The sequence below is a fragment of the Mobula hypostoma genome, chromosome 2 (assembly GCF_963921235.1).
Source record: "Mobula hypostoma chromosome 2, sMobHyp1.1, whole genome shotgun sequence".
Taxonomy (NCBI): Eukaryota; Metazoa; Chordata; class Chondrichthyes; order Myliobatiformes; family Myliobatidae; genus Mobula; species Mobula hypostoma.
Genome location: NC_086098.1, coordinates 103,029,750 through 103,052,764, shown reverse-complemented (window position 1 = coordinate 103,052,764; position 23,015 = coordinate 103,029,750). Strand labels below are relative to the sequence as shown.

General features: G+C 38.5%; 1 protein-coding gene across 5 annotated transcripts in view; it reads left to right on the top strand.

Annotated features, from left to right (window-relative positions):
• Window positions 1-23,015, top strand: part of cep162 (centrosomal protein 162) — a 137,795-nt gene that overhangs the window by 107,575 nt on the left and 7,205 nt on the right. For all 5 annotated transcript variants that reach the window (XM_063040318.1, XM_063040316.1, XM_063040317.1 and 2 more), the window contains 3 exons: window positions 12,253-12,887; window positions 14,467-14,608; window positions 17,372-17,470. In XM_063040318.1, the coding sequence (XP_062896388.1) occupies window positions 12,253-12,887; window positions 14,467-14,608; window positions 17,372-17,470 (876 nt within the window). The remainder of the gene's footprint in view (window positions 1-12,252; window positions 12,888-14,466; window positions 14,609-17,371; window positions 17,471-23,015) is intronic.

The following is a 23,015-nucleotide window of genomic DNA, read 5'->3' as shown; positions in this document are numbered from 1 at the left end:
CAAAGAACTCTGTCATGATGTATCTGAGCAACTGAAAGACCTTGTCCATGCTTGTACTTTCTTTCCTTTAGCTTTGGACGAATCTGCTGACATATGTGATGTAGCCCATTTAAGCATTTTTATAAGAGGAATTGATGATAATTTTAGCGTCTTTGAAGAACTTATCGGTCTTGAGTCACTTCATGGACAAACAAGAGGATCAGACATATTTGACAAAGTAAAATCATGCCTAGAAAATCTACGACTAGATTCTAGTAAACTCATTGGTGTTTGTACTGATGGAGTGCCATCAATGATAGGTAAAGCCGCTAGGACTACAACTTTCCTTGAAAACTTCTTGGGTCATCCTCTACTAAAATATCACTGCATTATACACCAAGAGTCACTGTGTGGAAACACTTTAAATTTGCAGCATGTTATGTTACTGGTTGTGAAATGCGTGAATAAAATTAGAGCAAGAGGATTAAACAGGCAAGAATTCAGAGAATATTGTGAAATGTTAGATTTGGAATATGGCGATTTCATCCTTCATTGTGAGGTATGCTCGCTTTTGAGAGGACAGGTTCTGAGTAGATTTTGGAAACTGAAGAATGCTGTTCATAATTTTCTAGAAGAGAAAAATGGGCTGCCTGAGGAAAGAGCCCTTTTATGTGATAACAATTGGCTATTTGATTTAGCATTTTTAGTTGATGTTACCAGCCATCTCAATGATCTAAATTTGAAACTCCAGGGCAAGAACAAATTGTTTCCTAGCTTAGTAAGTAATATCAATGCATTCAAGATGAAGTTAAAACTGTTTACCTCTCAGTTAGAAAATAAGGATTTGAACCAGTTTCCGCACTTAAAAGAGAAGAGTGAATATACTGAAGGTAATGGCAATTTTACAAAGTATATTGAAAAAAAATCAGGTTATTGCATGAGTCATTTCAAGTCGTTTTTGTGATTTTGCTAAAGAAGAAGACTGCATACTTGCATTTATAAACCCATTTTCACTTGGTGAACAAAAAATCATGAAGATGCCTAGTAACATACAAATGGAATTTATTGACTTGAAAACAAATTCATTATCGAACATGAAATTTGATGAACTTCCCTCAGTCCCAAATACTTCTGATATGATTAATTTCTGGTGATCATTACCCTGTGAACATTTTCCAGAACTAAGAAAATTTGCCCAGAGTTGTACCTGTCGTTTCGGAACGACATACAGATGTGAACAAGCATTTTCAGCCATGAAATTGATTAAAAACAAAACGAGGTCACGATTGACTGATTCAAATTTGAAGAATTCTCTGCTTCTCTCAGTAACTAATTTAACTCCAAACATTAAAAGCTTGGCAAAATCAAAACAGACTCAGAAATCTCGTTAAGGTAAGTAAGGTTTATCTTGTTTTTATATTAAATCAATATATCATGTAAAAATGCTAACTATGTCTACATTAACATTTTTACAAGAAGTGAATGGGGGTACAAGAGTTGTATGGCATATCTGAACTCGTGCGTGAAAGAATTGACGCATGGAATGTAAAAAGTTGGCCACTCCTGCTCTAGAGACTGCTGTTTGTGAAAATCCCAGAAGATCAGTTTCTGAGAAATTCAAACCAGCCTTTCAGGTACCAGCAATAATTCCATACTCAAAGTCACTTAGAACACATTTCTTCCCCATTTTGATGTTTGGTCTGAACAACAACTGAACTTATTGACCATGTCTGCTTGTTTTTTTGCACTGAGTTGCTGCCACATTATTGGCTGATTAGATATTGCAATAACAGGCAGGTGTACCTGATAAAGTGACCACTGAGCATGTGTAATTTGAAATGATATAACTGGGATCCAGCCGTATTCTTTGTAACATTTTATCTTCTTTAGTTTCACTGTTGATTTTAACTTAGGATTTTGAATATTACAGTAATAAAAAGGCATTTCAGAACATTCTTATAGCTCTTATATACATTGGACAGGCATGAGAGGAATATTGTGCTTCTAGAGCAGGATAAATGTAAAGTGAGTAATTATGTGAAATCCTGGCAGGTGGAATTAAATGTGGCGAAGTGTGAGGTAAGATGAATCCAAAGGCAGAATGTTATCAAGTGGAGAGTAATTGCAGATGAGTGAAGTTCAGATAGATCTATGTATCGTGCACAAATCACATAATATTGGCAGGCAAGTCTAATAAGTAGTTAAGAAGGCAAACAGCATTTTGATGTTTTGGCAGTTGTTCTGAAGCATGTGGAGTTTGAATAGTGTAGTTTTGTTACAGTTGTGCAGGGGTGCTGGTCAGACCACCTCTTACCTTTTTAAAAAAACAGGATATAATAATCCTGGAGTAGTCCAACGGAGATTCACCAAGCTCGTTTCTGGGATGAGAGGATCCTCTGGTCAAGAAAGCTTAAATGGTTTGTATGTAATCCTTGGGTTTCTGAAGAATAAGGGGTGATCTAATTCAAACCTTTAACATCCTAAGATGACTTGGCTGGGTAGATATTAAGATGTTTTCACCAGTGGGACAATAATGAACAAGAGGATAGTCATTTAAAACTAAGGTCAGTGGAGATTTCTTCTCTGAAATCAGAAAATCTCTAGAATTGTCTGCCCACACCGTCAGCCCCCCGAAGGGAGACTATTTCAGATATACTTAAGTGGGTGATAAATAAATATTTACAAGATTGAGGAATTGGTTATGGGGATCTGGCACAGAAGAGGAGTTGACACCAGCATAGATCAGCTGTGATCATATTGAATGGTGGGACAGGCTTCAGGGACCTGGTGGCACACTACCACTCCTATGCCCTGTGGTGTCATTTCTCTTGGATTTTCCAGCCTTTCTCATTCTTATTTCTTTTGTGTTGATGCTGTTGTCTGATGTACATTTGTGTTTCATGGCTAAATCTTTATTTTGAATTTTCACTATTAATGTTTTAAATGTACTCAGTTTGCCCTCATCTTGGGCATCTTTTTGTATTTTCCATTTTCTCATAACTTTTCAGTTCTTTGAGAGTTGCACCCTTGACAATTGGCGCTTTGTAAAGTAATGGACCACATTATGGAAGGGTGATATTTTAACTAATTTATGGTATTTTCAGTTTACTTCTGATCCATGTTTTAAAACATTTAACTTTCCTTGGAATATTGCCAACTTGATGTCAAATTCAGTGAGGTATGAATGATGTCATAGAAGTGGCATCACAATGGCAGTCACATCATTCAGCTTCCTGCCACTGCCATCTGCAGGCTGGCTCAGGAGTTGCAAGATATAATGTAAGTAAATTATTGGGCACTTATGGTGTTCTTTAAGAATGGCAGTCTATTGCCATTGTTTAATAAAAAATCAAATATAAAGGATTTATTGAAAAAATATCATGATGAAAATAATTTTCGAGGCTTGTGCTACAGTCCTTTTTTGTAGATTTTGCTGAACTATTACAGAATTGTTTGTTCACAATTGGTAGTAAAACATTTTGTTTTCCTGCTGCAAGAGAAGTGTAGTGCCTGTCTCCAAATGTGATAGGATTTCTTTAGAGTAGAAAAGTATATTGCTTATTCTCTGTTCATCACTTACACTGGGCATTAAGCCAAAATACCATCTGCCTCTTGGTATCACAGGTGAGAATATTGCTTTTCCCTGTTATTTGGTTTGTATGTATTCCACATTCAATTCCATAAAAATAAATTAGGCTTGACATTGTGGTTGTAATGATAATAAAACTGTCAGCATTACATCATGTCAGTGCTTTAAGATCTCTGCCCAGGCATAGTTTAATGTAAAAATCAGTAAACTTCTGCCACAATTTGCTTTGCTTTTACATTTTTCTGGTAACATAATGTAGGAAATGAATTGATAAGAATATTTACTAACTACTCTTGCTGTAAAATAGCTTTAAAATATTATCTGTTATTGCATGAGGTGTGTGTATTTCCTTTAGAAACCTCAAAATGTAATGGATTTCAATTTTGTTTGAAAAGTATGTGTTTTGAAATTTTCCTTAATAATTGAAACATGCACAAAAACATTTCTCACTATATATGTTTAAACACTAGCTATTTTGTTCCCTTCCCAGTTTGCTATCTGCAAGAATCCTTCAGCATTGTTGACTGCCGAACCAGCTTGAAGACACTGTTGTTGTTTTAACACCTTGCACTGAACCCTCAAAGCAACTGATTTTAATAGAGGTGATTTTACTGGCGATAGAGATTGATAAATCTAAAGCTAAGAGCAACTTAAGTATTTGTATCACAAAAGCTGTAGATAACTCACTTGGGGAACATGATGCCATTTCCAACAGTGGCTTCTCATTCTAACAAAGCCTCACAAGGTTTTATCATTGTTTTCTCCTTATTTGTGCTGCATCTTGATTGCATCATCTGCACTCAAGAAGTCACCTGAGGACACCAGCTCTTCTTTTCTTGACTGTTCCATTATATCTGTACTTTCAAGCTGCTTATCTGATACCTACAGTTTCATTTAGGTCAACAGAAAAATAAAAGTATTATTGAAAAAAACAGAAAGGATCAATTCTGAAGGAAGTAAACTTCCATTTAAAAATAACATTATTCGAGGAAAATCAGAATGGGTTTTTTAAGGAAAAGTTACATTTGACTGACTTGATTGAATCTTTTGAGGAGGTAACAAGGAGACCAATGTAGATTGCGTACATTTAAAAAGGCTTTTGCCGAAGTTCCACATGGCAGGTTGATCTGAAAAGTAGAAGTCCATGGCCTCAAAGAAAGCATGGCATACTGGATCCAAAACTGGTAACAGGAGGAAGCATAGGATAATGGTTAATGACTCCCTTTCATTTGACTGTTTCTGGCAAGGTTCCACAAGGCTTAGGGTAATATATATAAATAATTTAGACTATATCTGCAATAAAATTCAACCTGGAGAAGTGCAAGGAATGTATTACACGGTGTCGGAATGGAAAAAAATCCATTTACCCTGTTGTGTCCAAACCAGTTAGTTCCAACACCTGATCTCATCTCTGTAGTTCTGGAAACTTTTCACTGTTTATCCAGTTCCTTCTATCACATCTGCAGGGACTGAATTAATACCAAACAAACAATAGGTAAAATTGTTCTTCGACATGTCTCTTTTAATTCTCTTCCTCTTTATTTTTTACCTATGTCTTTGAGACCTCAACTCCTCCACCAGAAGGAATAGCCACTTCCTGGTATGTACTCTGCCCATTTCCCTCTTCCTTTTAGTTTACTTGTATGTCCACTTCCCCTTCCCCCTCCTCAGAAAACAGTCCCAGCCTCCCTAACTGTAGTCCCTCATTCCAGGAACTTTTGTAGTAAATCTTTTCTGGACCTTTGCCAATGCTTTCACAACTTCATACTGTGTCTTCCAGAATTGAGCACAACTTCAATGGGTGGCCTAATGTTTGTACAACTCCAGCATAAGTTCCATAATTTTATACTTGATACCTCTACTTATAAAGCCTAGAATTTGTATGCCTTAATTCCAGCTTTCTTAGTCTACCCTACCACTATGAGTGATTTTTTTTATATATTATACATAATACCTCAAGTCCCTTTCTTCCAGTACCCCATTAAGAACAGTAGCATTTATTCAATCAATGTTGTCTGTCCATATTCTTTCTACCAAAATCATCATTGCACATCTCTCTCATCATCTCTCTCTATAATCATAAATCATCTGTCCTGCATCTTCCCATTCTACCATCCTATCTATATCCTTCTGCAGTTTATCACTATCTACTTTGCTGATAATGTCACTGCCAAGTGTTGTGTCATCCAGAACTTTAGATGCCTATGTCATCCAAAAATAGCAATGGTCCTAACACCAATGATTAGAAATGCCAATTCACCTTCTTCCAGTCCAAAATCAACCATTATAGACTTTTACTTAGTCAACTTTGTACGCACATTTTCAATGTCTCTTTCATGCCAGATGCTTCAGTTTCCTGGATAACCCTGTTTTTGGCACCTTATCGAAAGCCTCCAGGAAGTTCATGTTCACCACATCAACTGCATTACTCTTGTCATTTCTATACCTTAACTTATCAAAAATGTTATATCAAATTAATTAACTTGATTTGTCCTTAACAGATCTGCACAGACTTGTCTTTCTAAATCCCTTTTTCCCCGATGTAACAAACAACCTTATCTCAGATTAATGTTTCTAAAAGCTTTCCCACATCACTGAGGTTAAGCTAATGGGTCCATAGTTTCTGGGCTTACCAGAAGTCCTCTTTTGTACACAAGAGTAACTTTTGCTACTTTCCAATGCTCTGGTATCTCCCTCTTTCCAAAGAACATTGAAAGAATACAGTCAATGTCCCTATCATTTCCTTAAATACTTACCTCAGGATTCCTGGATGTATCCCATCCAATCCTGCTGACTTACTGTGAGCTCACCCAGCTTCTCCAAAGCCTTTATGCTATGAGTGCTTAATGTGTCTTATGAATCATCTCTTCAATATCAGTTTGAAAGCAACCCCTTCTCCAATGAAGGCAGATGATTTTCTCTCTGAGGAGTGCCCTCTTTTCATGTGCAAAGTGCTATTTTTTGCACTTAATAGATCCTGTTCTTCCTATTTTGTTATTCATCTGCCCAAGACCATTTTTAGACTTTCATTAATGTTGGCAGCTAATATTTTGCAATACCTTTGTTTTGCTCTTTAAGCTATAATTGGAGCAGGGCAAGCACATATATGATGGGCAGATGCTGATACAAGGTGTGTGTAAGTATAAGGATGTTGCAGTGTACATTCACGTACCCATAATGGTACAGAAGTAGGTAAAATTTAAAGTAAGAGGCTTATGGAATGCTACTCTTTACAAGCTAAGACACTGCATATAAGAATATAGAATATGTATACTGTATATACAATATGGTTATTATGAAACCAAGACTCAGGTTTGTTTAATGTCATTTCCAGTACACAAGAGTAAAGGAGAACTAAATACAGTGTTTATAAAAAGTACTTCTTCTCCTCCCCCCCCCCCCCGGAAGTTTACATGTTGTATTGTTTTACAACGCTGAATCACAGTGGATTTAATTTGGCTTTTTTGACACTGTTCAACATAAAAGACTCCTTAATGTCAAAGTGAAAACAAATTTCTGCAATTGGTCTAAATTTATTACAATTAAACGCAAAATAATTGTTTGTATGATTACTCACCCCCTTCAAGTCAATATTTAGTAGATGCATCTTTGGCAAAATTTCAGCCTTGAGTCTGTGTGGATAGGTCTCTATCAGCTTTGCCAATCTGAACACTGCAATTTTTCCCCATTCTTCTTTACAAAACTGCTCAAGCTCTGTCAGATTGCATGGGGATTGTGAGTGAACAGCCCTTTTCAAGTCTAGCCACAAATTCTCAGTTCGATTGAGGTCTGGACACTGACTTGGCCACTCCAGGACATTAACTTTGTTGCTTTTAAGCCATTCCTGTATAGCTTTGGCTTTATGCTTGGGGTCATTGTCTTGCTGGAAAACAAAATCTTTTCCCAAGTCACAGTTCTCTTGCAGAGTTTTCCTACTGGATTTCCCTGTATTTTGCTGCTTTCATTTTACCCTCTACCTTCCAGGGCCTGCTGCAGTGAAGTATCCCCACAGCATGATGCAGCCACCATTATGATTCATGGTAGGGATGGTGTGTTTTTGATGATGTGCAGTGTTCGGCTTACGCCAACATAACGTTTAGTCTAATGGCCAAAAAGCTCAATTTTGGTTTCATCAGACCATAGAACCTTCTTCCAGCTGACTTCAGAGTCTCTCACATGCCTTCTGACAAACTCTAGCCAAGAATTCATGTGAGTTTCTTTTCCAACAGTGGCTTTCTTTTTGCCACTTTCCCACAAAGCTGCAACTGGTGAAGCACCTGGGCAACAGTTGTTGTATGTGCAGTCTCTCCCATCTCAGCCACTGAAGCTTGTAACTCCTCCAGAGCTGTCATAGGTCTCTGGGTGGCCTTCCTAACTAGTACCCTTCTTGCACGGTCTCTCAGTTTTTGAGGATGGCCTGCTCTAGGCAGATTTACAGCTGTGCCACATTCTCTCCATTTCTTGATGATTGCCTTAACTGTACTCCAAGGGATATTCAGTCTCATGGAAATTTTCTTGTTTCCATCTTCTGAGTTGTGCTTTTCAATAAACCTTTCACGGAGCTGCTTGGAATGTTCTTTTATCTTTCTGGTGTAGTTTTTGCCATGATACTGACTCACCAGCAGTTGGACTTTCCAGATACAGGTGTATTTTTTTTTTATTATTACCATCAATTGAAACACCTGACTGCACACAGATGATCTCCATTTAACTATCTATGTGACTTCTAAAACCAATTTGTTGCACCAGTGATGATTTGGTGTGTCATATCAAAGGGGATGAATTCTTATGCAATCCATCATTTCATGTTTTATATTTGTAATTAATTTAGATCACTTTGTAGAGAATTGTTTTCACTTTGACATGAAAGAGTCATTTTTTTGTGATCAGTATCAAAAAAGCCAAATATAAAAGCCGAACATAAGGTGACTGAAGGGAAATGACAAATTAGTGGTGGTTGGTAGTGAGGAAGGGTGGAGATGTTGAACAGCCTTACTGCTTGGGCAAAGTAACTTTTTTTTTGAGTCTGGTGGTTCTGGCATGAATATTACGTAGCATCCTCCCTGATGGAAGTGGGATAAACAGTCCATGAGCACAGTGGGTCGGATGTTACTGGCAATTTTCTGGCACCTTGCTGTGCACTTTACAGCTGGTAGGCTTGTGCTAGTGATACGTTGGGCAGTTCTGAATACCTGTTGTAGAGCCTTTCTGTCTGCTGCAGTGCAGTTTCCATACCATGCAGTGTTACATCTTGTTAGGATGCTGTCTGTTGTGTATCTGGGAGAATGGCATGAGTATAGATGCGCATAGTCCAGCTCTCTTCAGCCTCCTTAGATAGTAGAGGCATTGGTGAGCTTTCCTGATTCTGTAGAATGGTGTCTGTGACCATGAAAGATTGCGGGAGATGTGTACTCCTGTGAGTTTGGAACTGATCACAGTTTCCACTGTTGTGCTACTGATGTAGAGAAGGTGATGATTGGTGCAAGATGAGTGGTGATAAGTTGATAACTATCTCCTTTGACTTGTTCGCCTGGCACGAGGCTTCGAGCTCTTCTGCCTTCTCTCTGTAAATCATCTCATTGTTGGTGATGAGCCCTTGTCATGTCAACAGCAAACTTGACAGTGTGATTACTCAAGTGTAGCCAGTACCACAATGGAAACCAGTCTCAATAAAGTGGACTGTCATATGGATTATGTAGATACTGTTCAACATGCTGAAAAACATTTCTATAAGACCATAAGATATAGGAGCAGAAGTAGGCCATTCAATCGTGGGCTGATCCAATTCTTCCAGTCATCCTCACTCCCCTGCCTTCACCCCATACCCTTTGTTGCCCTGGCTAATCAAGAACCTATCTATCTCTGCCTTAAATACACCCAATGACTTGGCCTCCACAGTCGCTCATGGCAACAAATTCCACAGATTTACCACCCTCTGACTTAAGTAATTTCTCCGCATCTCGGTTCTAAATGGACGTCCTTCAATCCTGAAGTCGTGCCCTCTTGTCCTAGAATCCCCTACCACGGGAAATAACTTGGCCATATCTAATCTGTTCAGGCCTTTTAACATTCGGAATGTTTCTCCGAGATCCCCCTTCATCTCTTGAACTTTAGGGAATACAGCCCAAGAGCTGTCAGACGCTCCTTATACAGTAACCCTTTCATTCTTGGAATCATTCTTGTGAATCTCCTCTGTACCCTCTCCAGTGTCAGTACAACCTTTCTAAAATAAGGAGTCCAAAACCGCACACCAAGTGTGGTCTCACGAGTGCTTTGTAGAGCCTGAACATCGCATCCCTGCTGTTATATTCTATACCTCTAGAAATGAATGCCAACATTGCATTTGCCTTCTTCACAACCGACTCAACCTGGAGGCTAACCTTTAGGATATCTTGCACAAGGACTCCCAAGTCCCTTTGCATCTCTGCATTTTGAATTTTCTTCTCATCTGAGTAATAGTCTGCCGGTTTATTTCTTCCACCAAAGTGCATGACCATACACTTTTCAACGCTGTATTTCATTTGCCACTCCTTTGCCCATTTACCCTAAACTATTCTAAGTCTCTCTGCAGGCTCTCCGTTTCCTCAACACTACCCACTCCTCCACTTATCTTTGTATTTTCGGCAAATTTAGCCACAAATCCATTAATACCATAGTCCAAATCATTGACATACATCGTAAAAAGCAGCGGTCCCAACACTGACCCCTGTGGAACTCCACTGGTAACTGGCAGCCAACCAGAATAAGATCCCTTTATTCCCACTCTCTGTTTTCTGCTGACCAGCCAATGCTCCACCCATGCTAGTAATTGCCCTGTAATTCCATGAGCTCTTATCTTGCTAAGCAGCCTCATGTGCGGCACCTTGTCAAATACTAATGACAGTATAAAAATATGAGCATGCTGTGGTATAGGTATATTATTCTTCTCTCTCCCCACAATTCTTCCTGCCTTTTGTGTCTAACAATCCATTTAGCTCATTTTTTAAAGAATATATTTAGCAACTTATCTTCCTTTTAAATTCTTCCTTTAAAAGTTCCTTGGAAAATATTTCTATCTGTCTCAATCCTAAAGGTCTTATCCCATATTCTGAAGCTGTGATTTCTGCCTCTAGGTTTCCAGACAATAGACACATCCTTCCATTGTTCAACCTGTCAGGCATGTCAGAATTTCGTACTTCAGTGAGATTTCTTATAATCCTTCCAAACTCTAGAGAATATAGACTGAGTCAATCCAATTTATCCTGATATGAAGCTGCCCTATAATCTCACATTTGGTAATCCTTTGTTTCATTCCCACTGTGGTAATTAAGATAAGGAAACTAAAACTGTACTCAAAATTCCAACTGTGTTCCCACCAGGGCACTTTATAATTGAAGTAGGATTGTTGTAATAAAGGCCAATGTAATATTTACTGCAGCAACTATCTGCTGCACTCTCCTGTTTGCCTCAAGGGACTTAAATACAGGGACAGTAAGACCCTACAGTGGATAGTAAAAACTGCAGAGAGCATCACTGGGGTCTCCCTCCCCTCTGTGTCCAACATGGGAATGTTGTATATGAAGGGACCAAAGCACTGTTGAGGTTCCGTACCACTCATCCTACAATCCCTTTAACCATCAGGAAGGAGGCAGTGAAGCATCAGGACCTGGACTGCCAGACTGGGTAACAGCTTCTTCCCCTAGGCTGCAAGACTAATGAATACCCTGCTATCACTGAGGTCTCGTCATTAGGGCAGCGAGCCATTTACTGTTCTCTTTACTGTTCACCTGTGCTGCACACTTCACATGCATTTTGTATTTTATTAACTTATTTGTAGTAATATTTTGTATTATGTGGGCCCTCCATTGGTCAGGGTCAGCCATGGATATTGCATCCTAGCTGCCTGTGATTTGCAAGACATGGCAGTACAACATGGAGAGCAAATTGTTGCCAATGCAGCAGATTCCTACTCTCCACGCAGCTGATAAATCCAAAGGAACGGCAGGGACTAATTGATACCACTGGCGTTGGAGGATTTGCCAGTCAGCGTTGAACTCAGTGCAGTTCAATGGGAACTCCAGCTCCTGAACTTTCCCTCAGTGTTTACTCGCGAAGCCTTCCCTATGAATGGGTATAGCCATAAGACAATGGAAGTTTGAGATCAGTTTTCCTTCTCTTAGATAACCTGCCAACCACAGCTGATGAGCCCCATCTCCCCAAAGCGACTGGTTTCAAGGTGCCAGTAATCCACTTTTGCCCATTCTCTTGTCATTAGAAATGGTCCTACCAGCATAGTGGCTAAGCGACACGTGAAAGTCTGGAGCTGGACTCGGTTGTCAAAGACTATTTGAGATGCATTTCATTGGGAGCATTTAATAGGTAGTCAGAGCTTGTCCCCACTACCACCCCCAGCTATGATGACTTTAAGGAACTTGTTATGTGCTGTATGTGGTGTAAGTATTGTGGGTGCACCATGGTCCAGAGGAACATGGTTTCATTTGGTTGTGTATAATGTATATAATACACAATTGTACATCAATATTTCCCCATCTATCGCTGATTAAATAATGCTCTCCCTTTCTGTTTTCCTAATGTGGAACAATTTGACCATTATGTCATTAGATATAAAATGTTATGTTGTGCTCACCCATCATTCCTATTCATAACACAAAATTTAATAAACTTTCATGTGGTGTGTTTTCCAGATTCAGTATGAACAGAGAGTCTCAGAACTCGAACAACTTCTAATGCAAAAGCTAATACATGAAGAGGAAAGATTAGATGATCCTGATCCAAAAATGAAGATACTTGAAGAGGAAATTCTCAAGTTAAAAGAAGCTCACAAATCCAAAGAAAATCGTCTCAGAGGTGACATTGAAAAGCTGAAAAATCAGCTTTATCATGCGGAATTGAAGCTGATGGAAAGAGAAGAAAGCTCCCTTAGAATGGTTGACCAACATATGCAGAATACATATCATCAAGCTAAGGTTGAAAAACTCAATTTAGAACTAGCTGCTAAAAACCGAGAAATACAAGAGCTTTCAAAGACATTAGAGCACCTTCAGACAGAGAGAAGAGTGCTCCTTAGTAATAAAATGCCTGCAGACAAACTTGATGCACGACAGAAGTCCACCAGGAAGTCCAAGAAGAGCAAAGAGTCCATTGTATCTTTCCCAGCAACTTTTGATGAAAAAGCTTATCAGCCAAATGATTTTTCTGGTTTTCATATATCAGACGTTTTGAAAGAAAATGGCATATTAAAGAACAACATTGAAAGGTTAACACTGGAAATAGATCAGCAACGAGTAAAATTAGCCCAGTTTGAAAGTGAAGCGAGGAGGTAAAGGCAGATTGTATTTGTTTCAGTAAGACTGCAATTTGGCTAGATTGCACTGGAGTAATTATTGTATTTGGTGGGATGATACCAAGAGGAAGATCACTAATCAGCTCTTCCTTGATTCCCACTGCTACTTCATAACCTAGATGTCTTTACTTGAGGGCTACTAAAAGGCAAGCTGCCTGTCCTCCTCAGTTTTGTTTCACTCACTACCTCAATATAAAATGTGCCCAGGATCTAGCATCAATGGCATTTTGGACATAGCTGAAACAGATGTAAAAAAAATTAGAAAAAAAAATATAAATATTATATTACCACATCCTGCAAAAAAATCATTGCCTACGTTATGTAGCTCAAAACCAGGCCGTTTAACTAAAGTCCAGAATGGTGTTTGTTCCCTACTTAAGCCTTTCCCCATACTTTCCATTTAACTCTATAAGCATAATAGTTCTTTCCTCCCTCACTTTGTCAACTCGTCTCCTCTAAAATGCATTCTGGATGAACGTCTTGCAAAGATAGACTCTAGTTCGGTACTTTCCGCAACCTGAAATCAAGATTGTCTTAACTCTGAAATTTCTCTTAAATAATCTCTAAACATTCTCCTTTGGAAAGAGCGTTCCAGTCAGTTCTGGCACCATATTTTTTGTATCCTATCCTTCATCTTTTTAAAGGTATTGCGACTAGAATTGCAAACGGTATTTTGTGAGTATGGTTTCACTATGATTCAATAGTTAGCCTAACTTATCTAATTTTCAGTTGTAGTCCTCTCAAAGCAAACAGTATTTATTATTTTTTGGTAATTTTGGCTCCCGTTGCAGTTTCATTTAATTTTCTAATTGATATCTTTTTACTCACTGAAATGAGCCTTTCACTTACACGCTTTGTGCATATATTTGCTAAATTAATTTAATTCTCTGTGTAATATGTCACAGAACTTCAGAACTTCAAATATATTGAAGATAGTGGTGATTGTTCTGTAGTCAAATCTAACAAATAATTTCCTTAGTAAGTTCTGACAGTTTTGTATTTGAAGGTGCTTGTTAAAGAATAAGTGGAAGACTACGACCAGGAAATGGGAAAATTGACCTTAGTATTTATTATAGTGGACATAAATTATTTCCATTGGCCCTTCCTGACAATTATCCTTCAACCAGATATTCTGTTCTGTGATGCTGATTATTTTTACAGTTCTGTATAATTTTGTGTTTCTTGTGTCCAAACTGCTTAATTCAATGCAAGGTACTGAGCGTGTGAAGGCAATTTAATAAACAGTTCCTCAGAAACAAAAGACTTTTATATTAACTTGAAGAGCTGGGCTTTCCAGCTTGAGTACTTGACCAAAATATCGTACTTGCTTTTTATATTCTAGTCTTGGAATCCAGCATTGCACTCATAAGGTGACTTGGGTAGCAACTGAGCCAAAAAGAAATCTGGCAGAAAAATAGAAGGAAATTATGGTCTTACATATCTAAAATTGATGTTTTTGGTTAGAATGAGCATTGTGTATTAGGTCTTGGCTGGTGTTTGATAATAACATACTGCATAAAGTAGCATAATTAAATGCTTTTCTCTTTTGCTATAGAGCACAAGATGATGTTTCTGAGCATGTTGCAGCATTAAAAGTATCTCATCAACAAGAAATAGAACAGCTATTGACTCAGCATGCGTTGGAACACTCTTCCTCGAAAGTGGCTGAATTGACAAATAAAATCACTGCTCAAGAGGTACAGGCAACGTACTTAAAATGCAACACAACTTACACTGTATTAGTATTCAAAACTATCATTAAGTGTTCACAATTTCATAAACAGGTGGATTTATAAAATGGAGCAGTTGTTTTAATATGTTGCATATTATGTGATATTTAAACTGAGGAGTAAGGAATAGTTTCTGACTTGTGTAGAATTTTTTTATGGAATGTGATCAAGTGCCATTTTTTTCAACACTTTGAGGCTTTGAGGGGCTTCACAACATTTTGTTTGACAATGGGACACGAAAATCAGTGTACCAGGCAGAGTGAGACAGTACGTTATAAAGGACTCAGTAACCAGCAGGTATAATTTGTTTTCTACACTGATGATGCATGTGTTTAAGGTGAGCTCACAGGAATGGGATTCCATGAATAAAAGGGAGCACAGAATCAGTACCCAATTACCCAAATGCTAAACCATCAGCATTTCCAAATATTATAGCAGACTATCAGAGTTGTACTGTAACTTGAAATCCATTCAAAGGCATGTCTAAATATAAAATCTCAAGATGGCAGGATAGTCCAGTAGTCTAGCAACATTTGTGGAGGAAGAAACAGTTAACATTTCGGGTCAATGAATTTCCTTCAAAGTTCAGATTGCTGTACCTAAACTGAAACTGATGCTCCCTAACCTCCTAAATTTTATCAGCATTTTCTGATTTTATTTCACAGTTTCATCTTCTGCAGCTTTTTTGGCTTTTTGGCTACCTCAATTTGTTGAGTCCCTGTCAATTGTTTGTAAAACAAAGCACCAACTGTTTCATTTGCCACAGATATACAATATATATAAACACTGATATGGACTTTTTTGGCTTTAATAGACTTCTATTGTAGAGTAAATTTAATTTTTTATCATAAATGTTCCGATAGGTTTTAACTGGATTAATGAAATGCACTATGAAGCAAAGACAAAACAGCCAGATATATCTGAGCTACAGTACCTTTGGTTAACAGGGCACTTTTTAAACATATTTTTACTTTTAAATGAGAATTTATGAAAAGAAGGAGCTTGTTTCTACAGGGTAATCTCTTACTATACACTGAACATCTTAACTGAGTTACAACCCTGAGACAGATCAAACCAAAGGAATTATCATTCCTCTATCTACCCTTTATTCTCACTGTTCAAGAGAGTATTGTCCCAAAATACTTGACCTGTTTCCACACAATAACACATCATTGAAGGAATCAACAGGTTGACTTTAACTACACTTCCTCAATCACAAGTATTTCCTTCCTAGGATAGGGAGACTAGACCTGTACATTATATTCTAGGTGTAATCACATTGGAGCATTATACAGTCAGTGGCTACTTTATTATTTACATCTGTACACTTGTTAATGCAAATACATATTCAGCAATCATATGGCAGCAACTCCATGTATAAACGGATGCAGACATTGTCAAGAGATTCAGACCAAATATCGGAATTGGGAAGAAATATGATCTAAGTGATTTTGACCCTAGAATGATTGTTGGTGTCAGACAGGGTGGTTTGAGTATCTTGGAAACTATTGATTTCCGAGGATTTTCTGGAGTTTACAGAGAGTGGTACAAAAAAAAAGAAAAAGCCAGTGAGCAGCAGCTCTGTGGATGAAAACGCCTCATTAATGAGAGAGGTCAGAGGAGAATGACCAAAGTGGTTCACACTGACAGGAAAACGTCAATAACTCAAATAACATGCATTACAACAGTTGTGTTCAGAAGGGCATATCTGAACATACAACACGTCCAACCTTCAAGTAATGGGTCTCTGTAGCAGAAGACTATAAACATAGTAGCCACTGAGTGTATAATTAAAGGCACTTCTACTCGTACTCGTATTTTCTTGCAATAAAATCTTCTATATCATTTGCCTTTTAATTGCCTGTTATAACTGCATGTTAGCTTTCAGTTTTTTTATGTATGAGGACACCCCATGTCCTTCTGACTTAAACTAACAATTTAACAATATTATAGGTAAGATCTTATGCCAAATAATAATTTCAAGAATAAAACATGCTAGTTTACTTTCTATCATAATCTCTATAGTTAGCACAAGTTAATACAATATATTAAAATCAATTGATCAGTTTCCTGCTAAATTAATAAGCATGTCAACTCTCTGTGTCGCATATCAGCCAAATTGCCTCATTACTCTCCCCCCCCCCCCAAATTATTGCTAATCATGAATTGAAATAATAATTCTTATGATTTTGACTTCTGGGGGAGGGGAGCATCATCTTTTTGGTGTCTCATGCTGAATCCTACATAAACTCCGACCCTCTGAAGTTTGTGGGAGAATGGCATGTTGTTGCGTGTCCTTCTTTTTCCATTATCTCCATTCTGTTGCATATTTTTATTTTGTTGATCCATCTTTGAAATTCAACTTAACTTCCTTCTTCCTCTTTCTACAGCCTTGTCTCTGCATCTGCAATTTGTCCAGCCTTGACTCGACTTGTACATCCCACTCTTCCAAATTTAGTCTATTAATCCCACTCTACAGTACCTTTTAATGTAACACAAATGGTGTGATATTCACTTGCTTCAAAACCCTATCAAGGGAGCTCTTTATCCGAGTCCATTTAAAATACATTGAAGAAACTATTTTCTTAGTAACTTCTGTTCCATCTGCTTATTTCCCTTCTTTACAATGTAATCTGCAGAGCATTTTATATTTCAGGACTTTAATGACACTATTTAAATGATTCTTAGGGAAAAATATTCTTGTTCATAACTTTCCTCTTTTAATTATAGATTATGTTGAAGCACCTTCGAGAACAGATTAATGAGCTGCAGAAAGATCGTGAGGCACTTTCTTTCTCTAAACTTCGTGAAGAAACACTGCAGGCTCAGGTACTTGTCTGCCAAACATTAATGTTATCTGAGTACATTTCAGGCTTCCATTCACAATATTGTAAGTTCATGAGTTAAATGTAGGTGTGTAAAGAAAAAAAGATGCAATATTCTTTCATGTGGACAAGAAACAGCCAACAGTATATAAAATGAATTTCGGAAATAGACTTCAAGGATAGTGGGGTTCATTGAACAAGTTGGACTTAACTTTAGCTCAAACTGCTTTTGAAAACTTTTTGCTAAAGATAGATGCAGTATAGAAGAACAGTCTTAACAAAGTTTTCATTCTTTTAAATCTCTCTCTTTGACCTTGAATGAACGTATAATACCACCTATATATACTCTCTAAACAGAACTTTTTTAAAAAAAAAAATCAGAAGCCAATCTTATTTTTGGAGATTCTGTCAAAGATCAGAGAGCCAGCCAACACGTTTAATCATGTATGGGACTTGATAGAATTCTGCTCATCCCTGCAAAATTTTAATTTTGAATTAAAATATTATATTGAAATAGTTATAAATCCTTGAACAAATATTTATTGTCAAGTGGCACCACTGCAATACTTCAATACTGTTAGAGAGAGAGAGCGCTCCAGATTATGACTGAGTGAGAGTGATGCACTATTTTTCGAAGTCAGGATGGTGTTTAGCTTGAAGGAATTTTCCAAGCAATGGTGTTCCCATATTTTTGCTGCCCTTGCCCTTCTAGCTGGTGGAGGTCATGGGTTTGGAAGATGTTTTAGAAAGGAGAATTGATGAGTTGCCATAGTACATCCTCTAGTTGGTTTAGAAAAATACTGTTGCTGTGTGTCAGTGGTGGGATGAGTGAATGATTGTGGGTGGGGTGCCTAATAAGTGGGTTTTCACATCCTGTAAGATGTTTAATTCTTGAGTGTTGAAGCTGCACTCACTCCATCACACTTTGCAACGGTATTCCCTGCCTTGGAGCCACATTGTGTATATTGCTACTCCAGTTTAGTTTCTGAGCAGTATCTTGGAAGCAATGCAAAGACCATTGCTTCCTTGTTACCATTAGCTTCACATTGGATTTTGGAGCTTAGTTTTTGAATACCTCAATTTGGTCATTACTTTTTAATGCAAGATGGCTCACCAAATGTGGAGTGTGATGCACCCCAAGTTTCTTGCTATGGACTTTGTAGGGGGAGGAATGATATGAAGCCCAGGTAGATCAGTGGGGGGACTTCAGCTTTCAATGTAAGGCTATTTAGTTGTATACTTCAGTGACATACTGACTTGGGTCCTTCAGCCCCAGTGGAACATAGGCTATCAATGATCTTCCATCTCCATTGTCCTCTGAAGTTGCAGGATAGATTTGTCCCACAGAGGAAGGGGTAGGCAACCATGGCTGACAAAGGAAGTTAAGGACTGCATAAAAGCCAAGGAAAGGGCATATAAGGTAGCAAAGGTGAGTGGGAAGTTGGGTGATTGGGAAGCTTTTAAAATCCAACAAAAGGCATCTAAAAAGGCTTTAAGATGAAATATGATGGCAGACTAGCCAATAATATAAAGCAGTGTACTAAAAGTTTTTTTTAGTTATATAAAGAGTAAAAGGGAGGTGAGAGTTGATATTGGACCATTGGAAAATGATGCTGGTGAGGTAGTAATAGGAGCCAAAGAAATGGCAGATGAACTTAATGGGTAATTTGCATCTGTTTTCACTACTATGTAAGACACTAACGGTGTGCCAGAGGTCCATGAGTGTCAGGGAGCGGAAGTGAATGTTGTTGCTATTATTAAGAAAAAATGCTAGGCAGACTCAAAGGCTTTAAAGTGCATAAGTCACCTGTGCCAGCTGGACTACATCCCAGAGTCCTGAGAGAGGTTGCTGAAGAGATAATGGATGCATTGGTTATGATCTTTCAAGAATCACTTAATTCTGGCATAGACCTGGAGGGCATAAGGCAAAAGAAAGGAAATTATAGGCCAGTTAGCCTAACCTCAGTGGTTGGGAAAGTGTTGGAGTCTATTATTAAGGATAAGGTTTCGAAGTAGTTGGAGACTAATGATAAAAGTCACCATAGTTTCTGTAAAGGGAAATCTTGCCTGACAAATCTGTTAGAGTACTTTGAGGAAGTAACAAGCGGGGTGAACAAAGGAGAGGCAGTGAATGTCATTTACTTGAATTTTCAGAAGGAATTTGATAAGGGGCCGTACATGAGGCTGCTTAACAAGATAAAATCCTATGGCATCACAGGAAAGATACTGGCATGGATAATAGAATGGCTGACCAGCAGGAGGCAACAAGTGGGAATAAAAGGGCCCTTTTTTGGTTGGCTGCCAGTGATTAGTGGTGTTCCTCAGGGGTCAGTATTGGAACCCCTGCTTTTCACATTGTTTGTCAATGATTTAGATAATGGAATTGATGGCTTTGTGGCAAATTTTACAGATGATACAAAGATAGGTGGAGGAGTGGGTAGTGCTGAGGAAGCAATACAATTGCAGCAGGACTTAGACAAATTGGCAGAATGGGCAAAAAAGTAGCAGATGGAATACAGTGTTGGGAAATGTATGATAATGCATTTTGGTAAATGGAACAATAGTGCGGACTGTTATCTAAATGGCGAGAAGGTTCAAACATCAGAGGTGCAGAGGGACTTTAGAGTCATGGTGCAAGACTCCCAGAAGGTTAATTTACAGGTTGAGTCTCTGGTAAAGAAGGCAAATGCAATATTGGCATTTGTTTCAAGGGGAATAGAAGATAAAAGCAAGGAGATAATGCTGAGTCTTTATAAGACACTAGTCAGACTGCACTTGGAGTGTTGTCAACAGTATTGAGCCCCATTTCTCAGAAAGAATGTGTTGTCATTGGAGAGAGTCCAGAGGAGGTTCACAAGGATGATTCCGGGAATGAAGGGGTTAATGTATGAGGAGTTTTTGGCGGCTTTGGGCCTTTACTCACTGGAATTTAGAAGGATGCGGTGGATCTCACTGAAACCTACCAAATGTTGAAAGGACTAGATAGGGTGGAGGTGGAGAGGATGTTTCTAATGGTAGGAGTTTCCAGAATGAGAGGGCGGAGGTCTTATGGTCTTATGGTTGGAGTACATCACAGCTTCTGCAATCTATTGCATCCACTACAGCTTCACCAGCACCCTGTGGGCAGGTCTTAACCTGTTTCCACCTCTCACGGTGGGGATGTAAGGTTGGACTTTGACAGGCATACTTCAATGAACAAGTTGCCAGTCACATGGAGCTCAGTGTCCCAAAGTGCGCATACATTACTTATTTATTGAAGATTGTGTGGCTGTAACTCATGAATGTACTAGAACAGTTCCTTTCCAGCTCAACTTGTCTGAGGAGCTTGTTGAAAGTTAAATACAATATTGTGATGAGGAACATTGGGAAAAGGCTTTGAGTGAAAATATAAACACGAGGAAATCTGCAGATGCTGGAATTTCTAGCAGCACACATAAAAGTTGCTGGTGAACGCAGCAGGCCAGGCAGCATCTCTAGGAAGAGGTACAGTCGATGTTTCGGGCTGAGACCCTTCGTCAGGACTAACTGAAAGAAGAGCTAGTAAGAGATTTGAGAGGGGGAGGGGGAAATCCAAAATGACAGGAGAAGACGGGAGGGAGAGGGATGGAGCCAAGAGCTGGACAGTTGATTGGCAAAAGGGGATATGAGAGGATCATGGGACAGGACATATGTGTGATTGACTCCAGTATACACTGAGATTGATCTATTGATTAGAATCGTGGTATGTGTATTATGAAATATGATAGAATCATGTCTTTTTTGTGTAGTTTTTTGTAAGCCCTGTCATACTTATTTCCTGTAAGTATCTGCATGAGCCACAGTGGTACTGATGAAACATGGCGATGCTTTGCAAGTAGCTTAAAAAACATCTAAATATATTTCTGAACTACTCTCACTGCAATCTGCAATTTTCCTTTAAGTGACATACTTTTGAACAATCTTAATGAACTAATGATTTCATGATCTTCTGAAGGACTCAGCGGACTTGACACTCAGGAATGCAAGTATGCACTTTTAAGCTAACAAAGGTACATGTACATCACTGTGGTTGGAAGAGAGGGAGAAGGGAAGACCTCCAAGCAGACTAAAATCCTCCCTACCTGGTATCGTGTTAGCAAATGTAGTCACTAGAGAACAAGATTGAGGATCTAAGGGCAAGATTGCTGTATCAGAGGGAAATAAGAGATGGCTGCGTTCTGAGTTTCACAGAGACATGGCTCACTTAAGACAAGGTATGGATCAAACCATCGATTCGAAGAAGACAAAAGGTGAGGGTCTGTGTTTCATGATAAATTCTTCATGGTGCTCAGATGTAAGCAGTCTTATCACACTCTTGTTCCCCCAACCTGGAATGTCTGATGATTAAACGCTGACCAAGAGAGTTCTCCTCTGTGATCTTGAGCACAGTTTAAATACTACCAAATGCAAATGTTAGGCATGTACTCAATGTATTGAATGCCAAGATTAGCAAACTAGAAATAGCCTACCCTGATGCGTTTCAAATTATTGTCGGAGACTTCAATCAGGCTTGTTTGAAGAAATTTCCAGCCAATTACCATCAACATATCACCTAAAGCACAAGAAGTCCCAATACTCAACCATTTTTATACCACGATTAGGACTGCAATCTTACCATCTGGCTACCCTCCTCCTACCTGCATACAGACAGAGCCTAAAGAGCAAGACTCCAGAGATAAGGACAACAGAGGTGGTTTCAAAGACAGAGGAGTGGCTGTGGGTTTTGCTTCAAGTCAGTGCACTGAGCCATATTCAAGGGTTCATCAGAGGACTTGAACGAATGTGCCATGGTTGTCGTGGACTTTATATGATTTTCTGGGGACACACTCATCTATGTCAGTATTTATAGTCTTTCCCAACCAAAAGCCCTGGATGAATGAAGAGATCCACAATCTGGCATCTAAGTAAAATATAAGATACGACCTTGGGAAAGCCATCTCACATGCGATAAAGCAATTCCAGACCAAACTTGAATCTCTGAAGGATGGTCGACAGCTGAGGCAGAGCTTGAAGGCTATCAAATCCTACAAAGTGAAACTAAATGACATACAGTGATGCTAGAAAGTTTGTGAACCCTGTAGAATTTTCTCTGTTTCTGCATAAATATGACTTAAAATGTGGTCAGATCTTCACGTACTCTTAAAAGTAGATAAAGAGAACCCAATTGAATAAATAGCACAATGAATCATTATATTCGTTCATTTATTGAGAAAAATGATCCAATATTACATTTATTTGTTAAAGTATGTGAACCTCTGGGGTAATGCCTTTTACAAAACCTATTTGGAGTCAAGTGTTCCGATCAATGAGATGAGATTGGAGGTGTGGGTTGTAGGGGTGCCCTGTCCTATAAAAAAGATACAGAAAGTCTGGTTACTGTCAGAGCCTGCTCTTCACAAGAAAGATCTGTTTATGTGAAACATGCCTTGATCAAAACGACTTTCAGAGGACCTTAGAAGATGAATTGTAAAGATACATGAAGCTGGAAAAAGCTACGAAAGCATTTCTAAAGACTTGAGTGTTCATCAGTC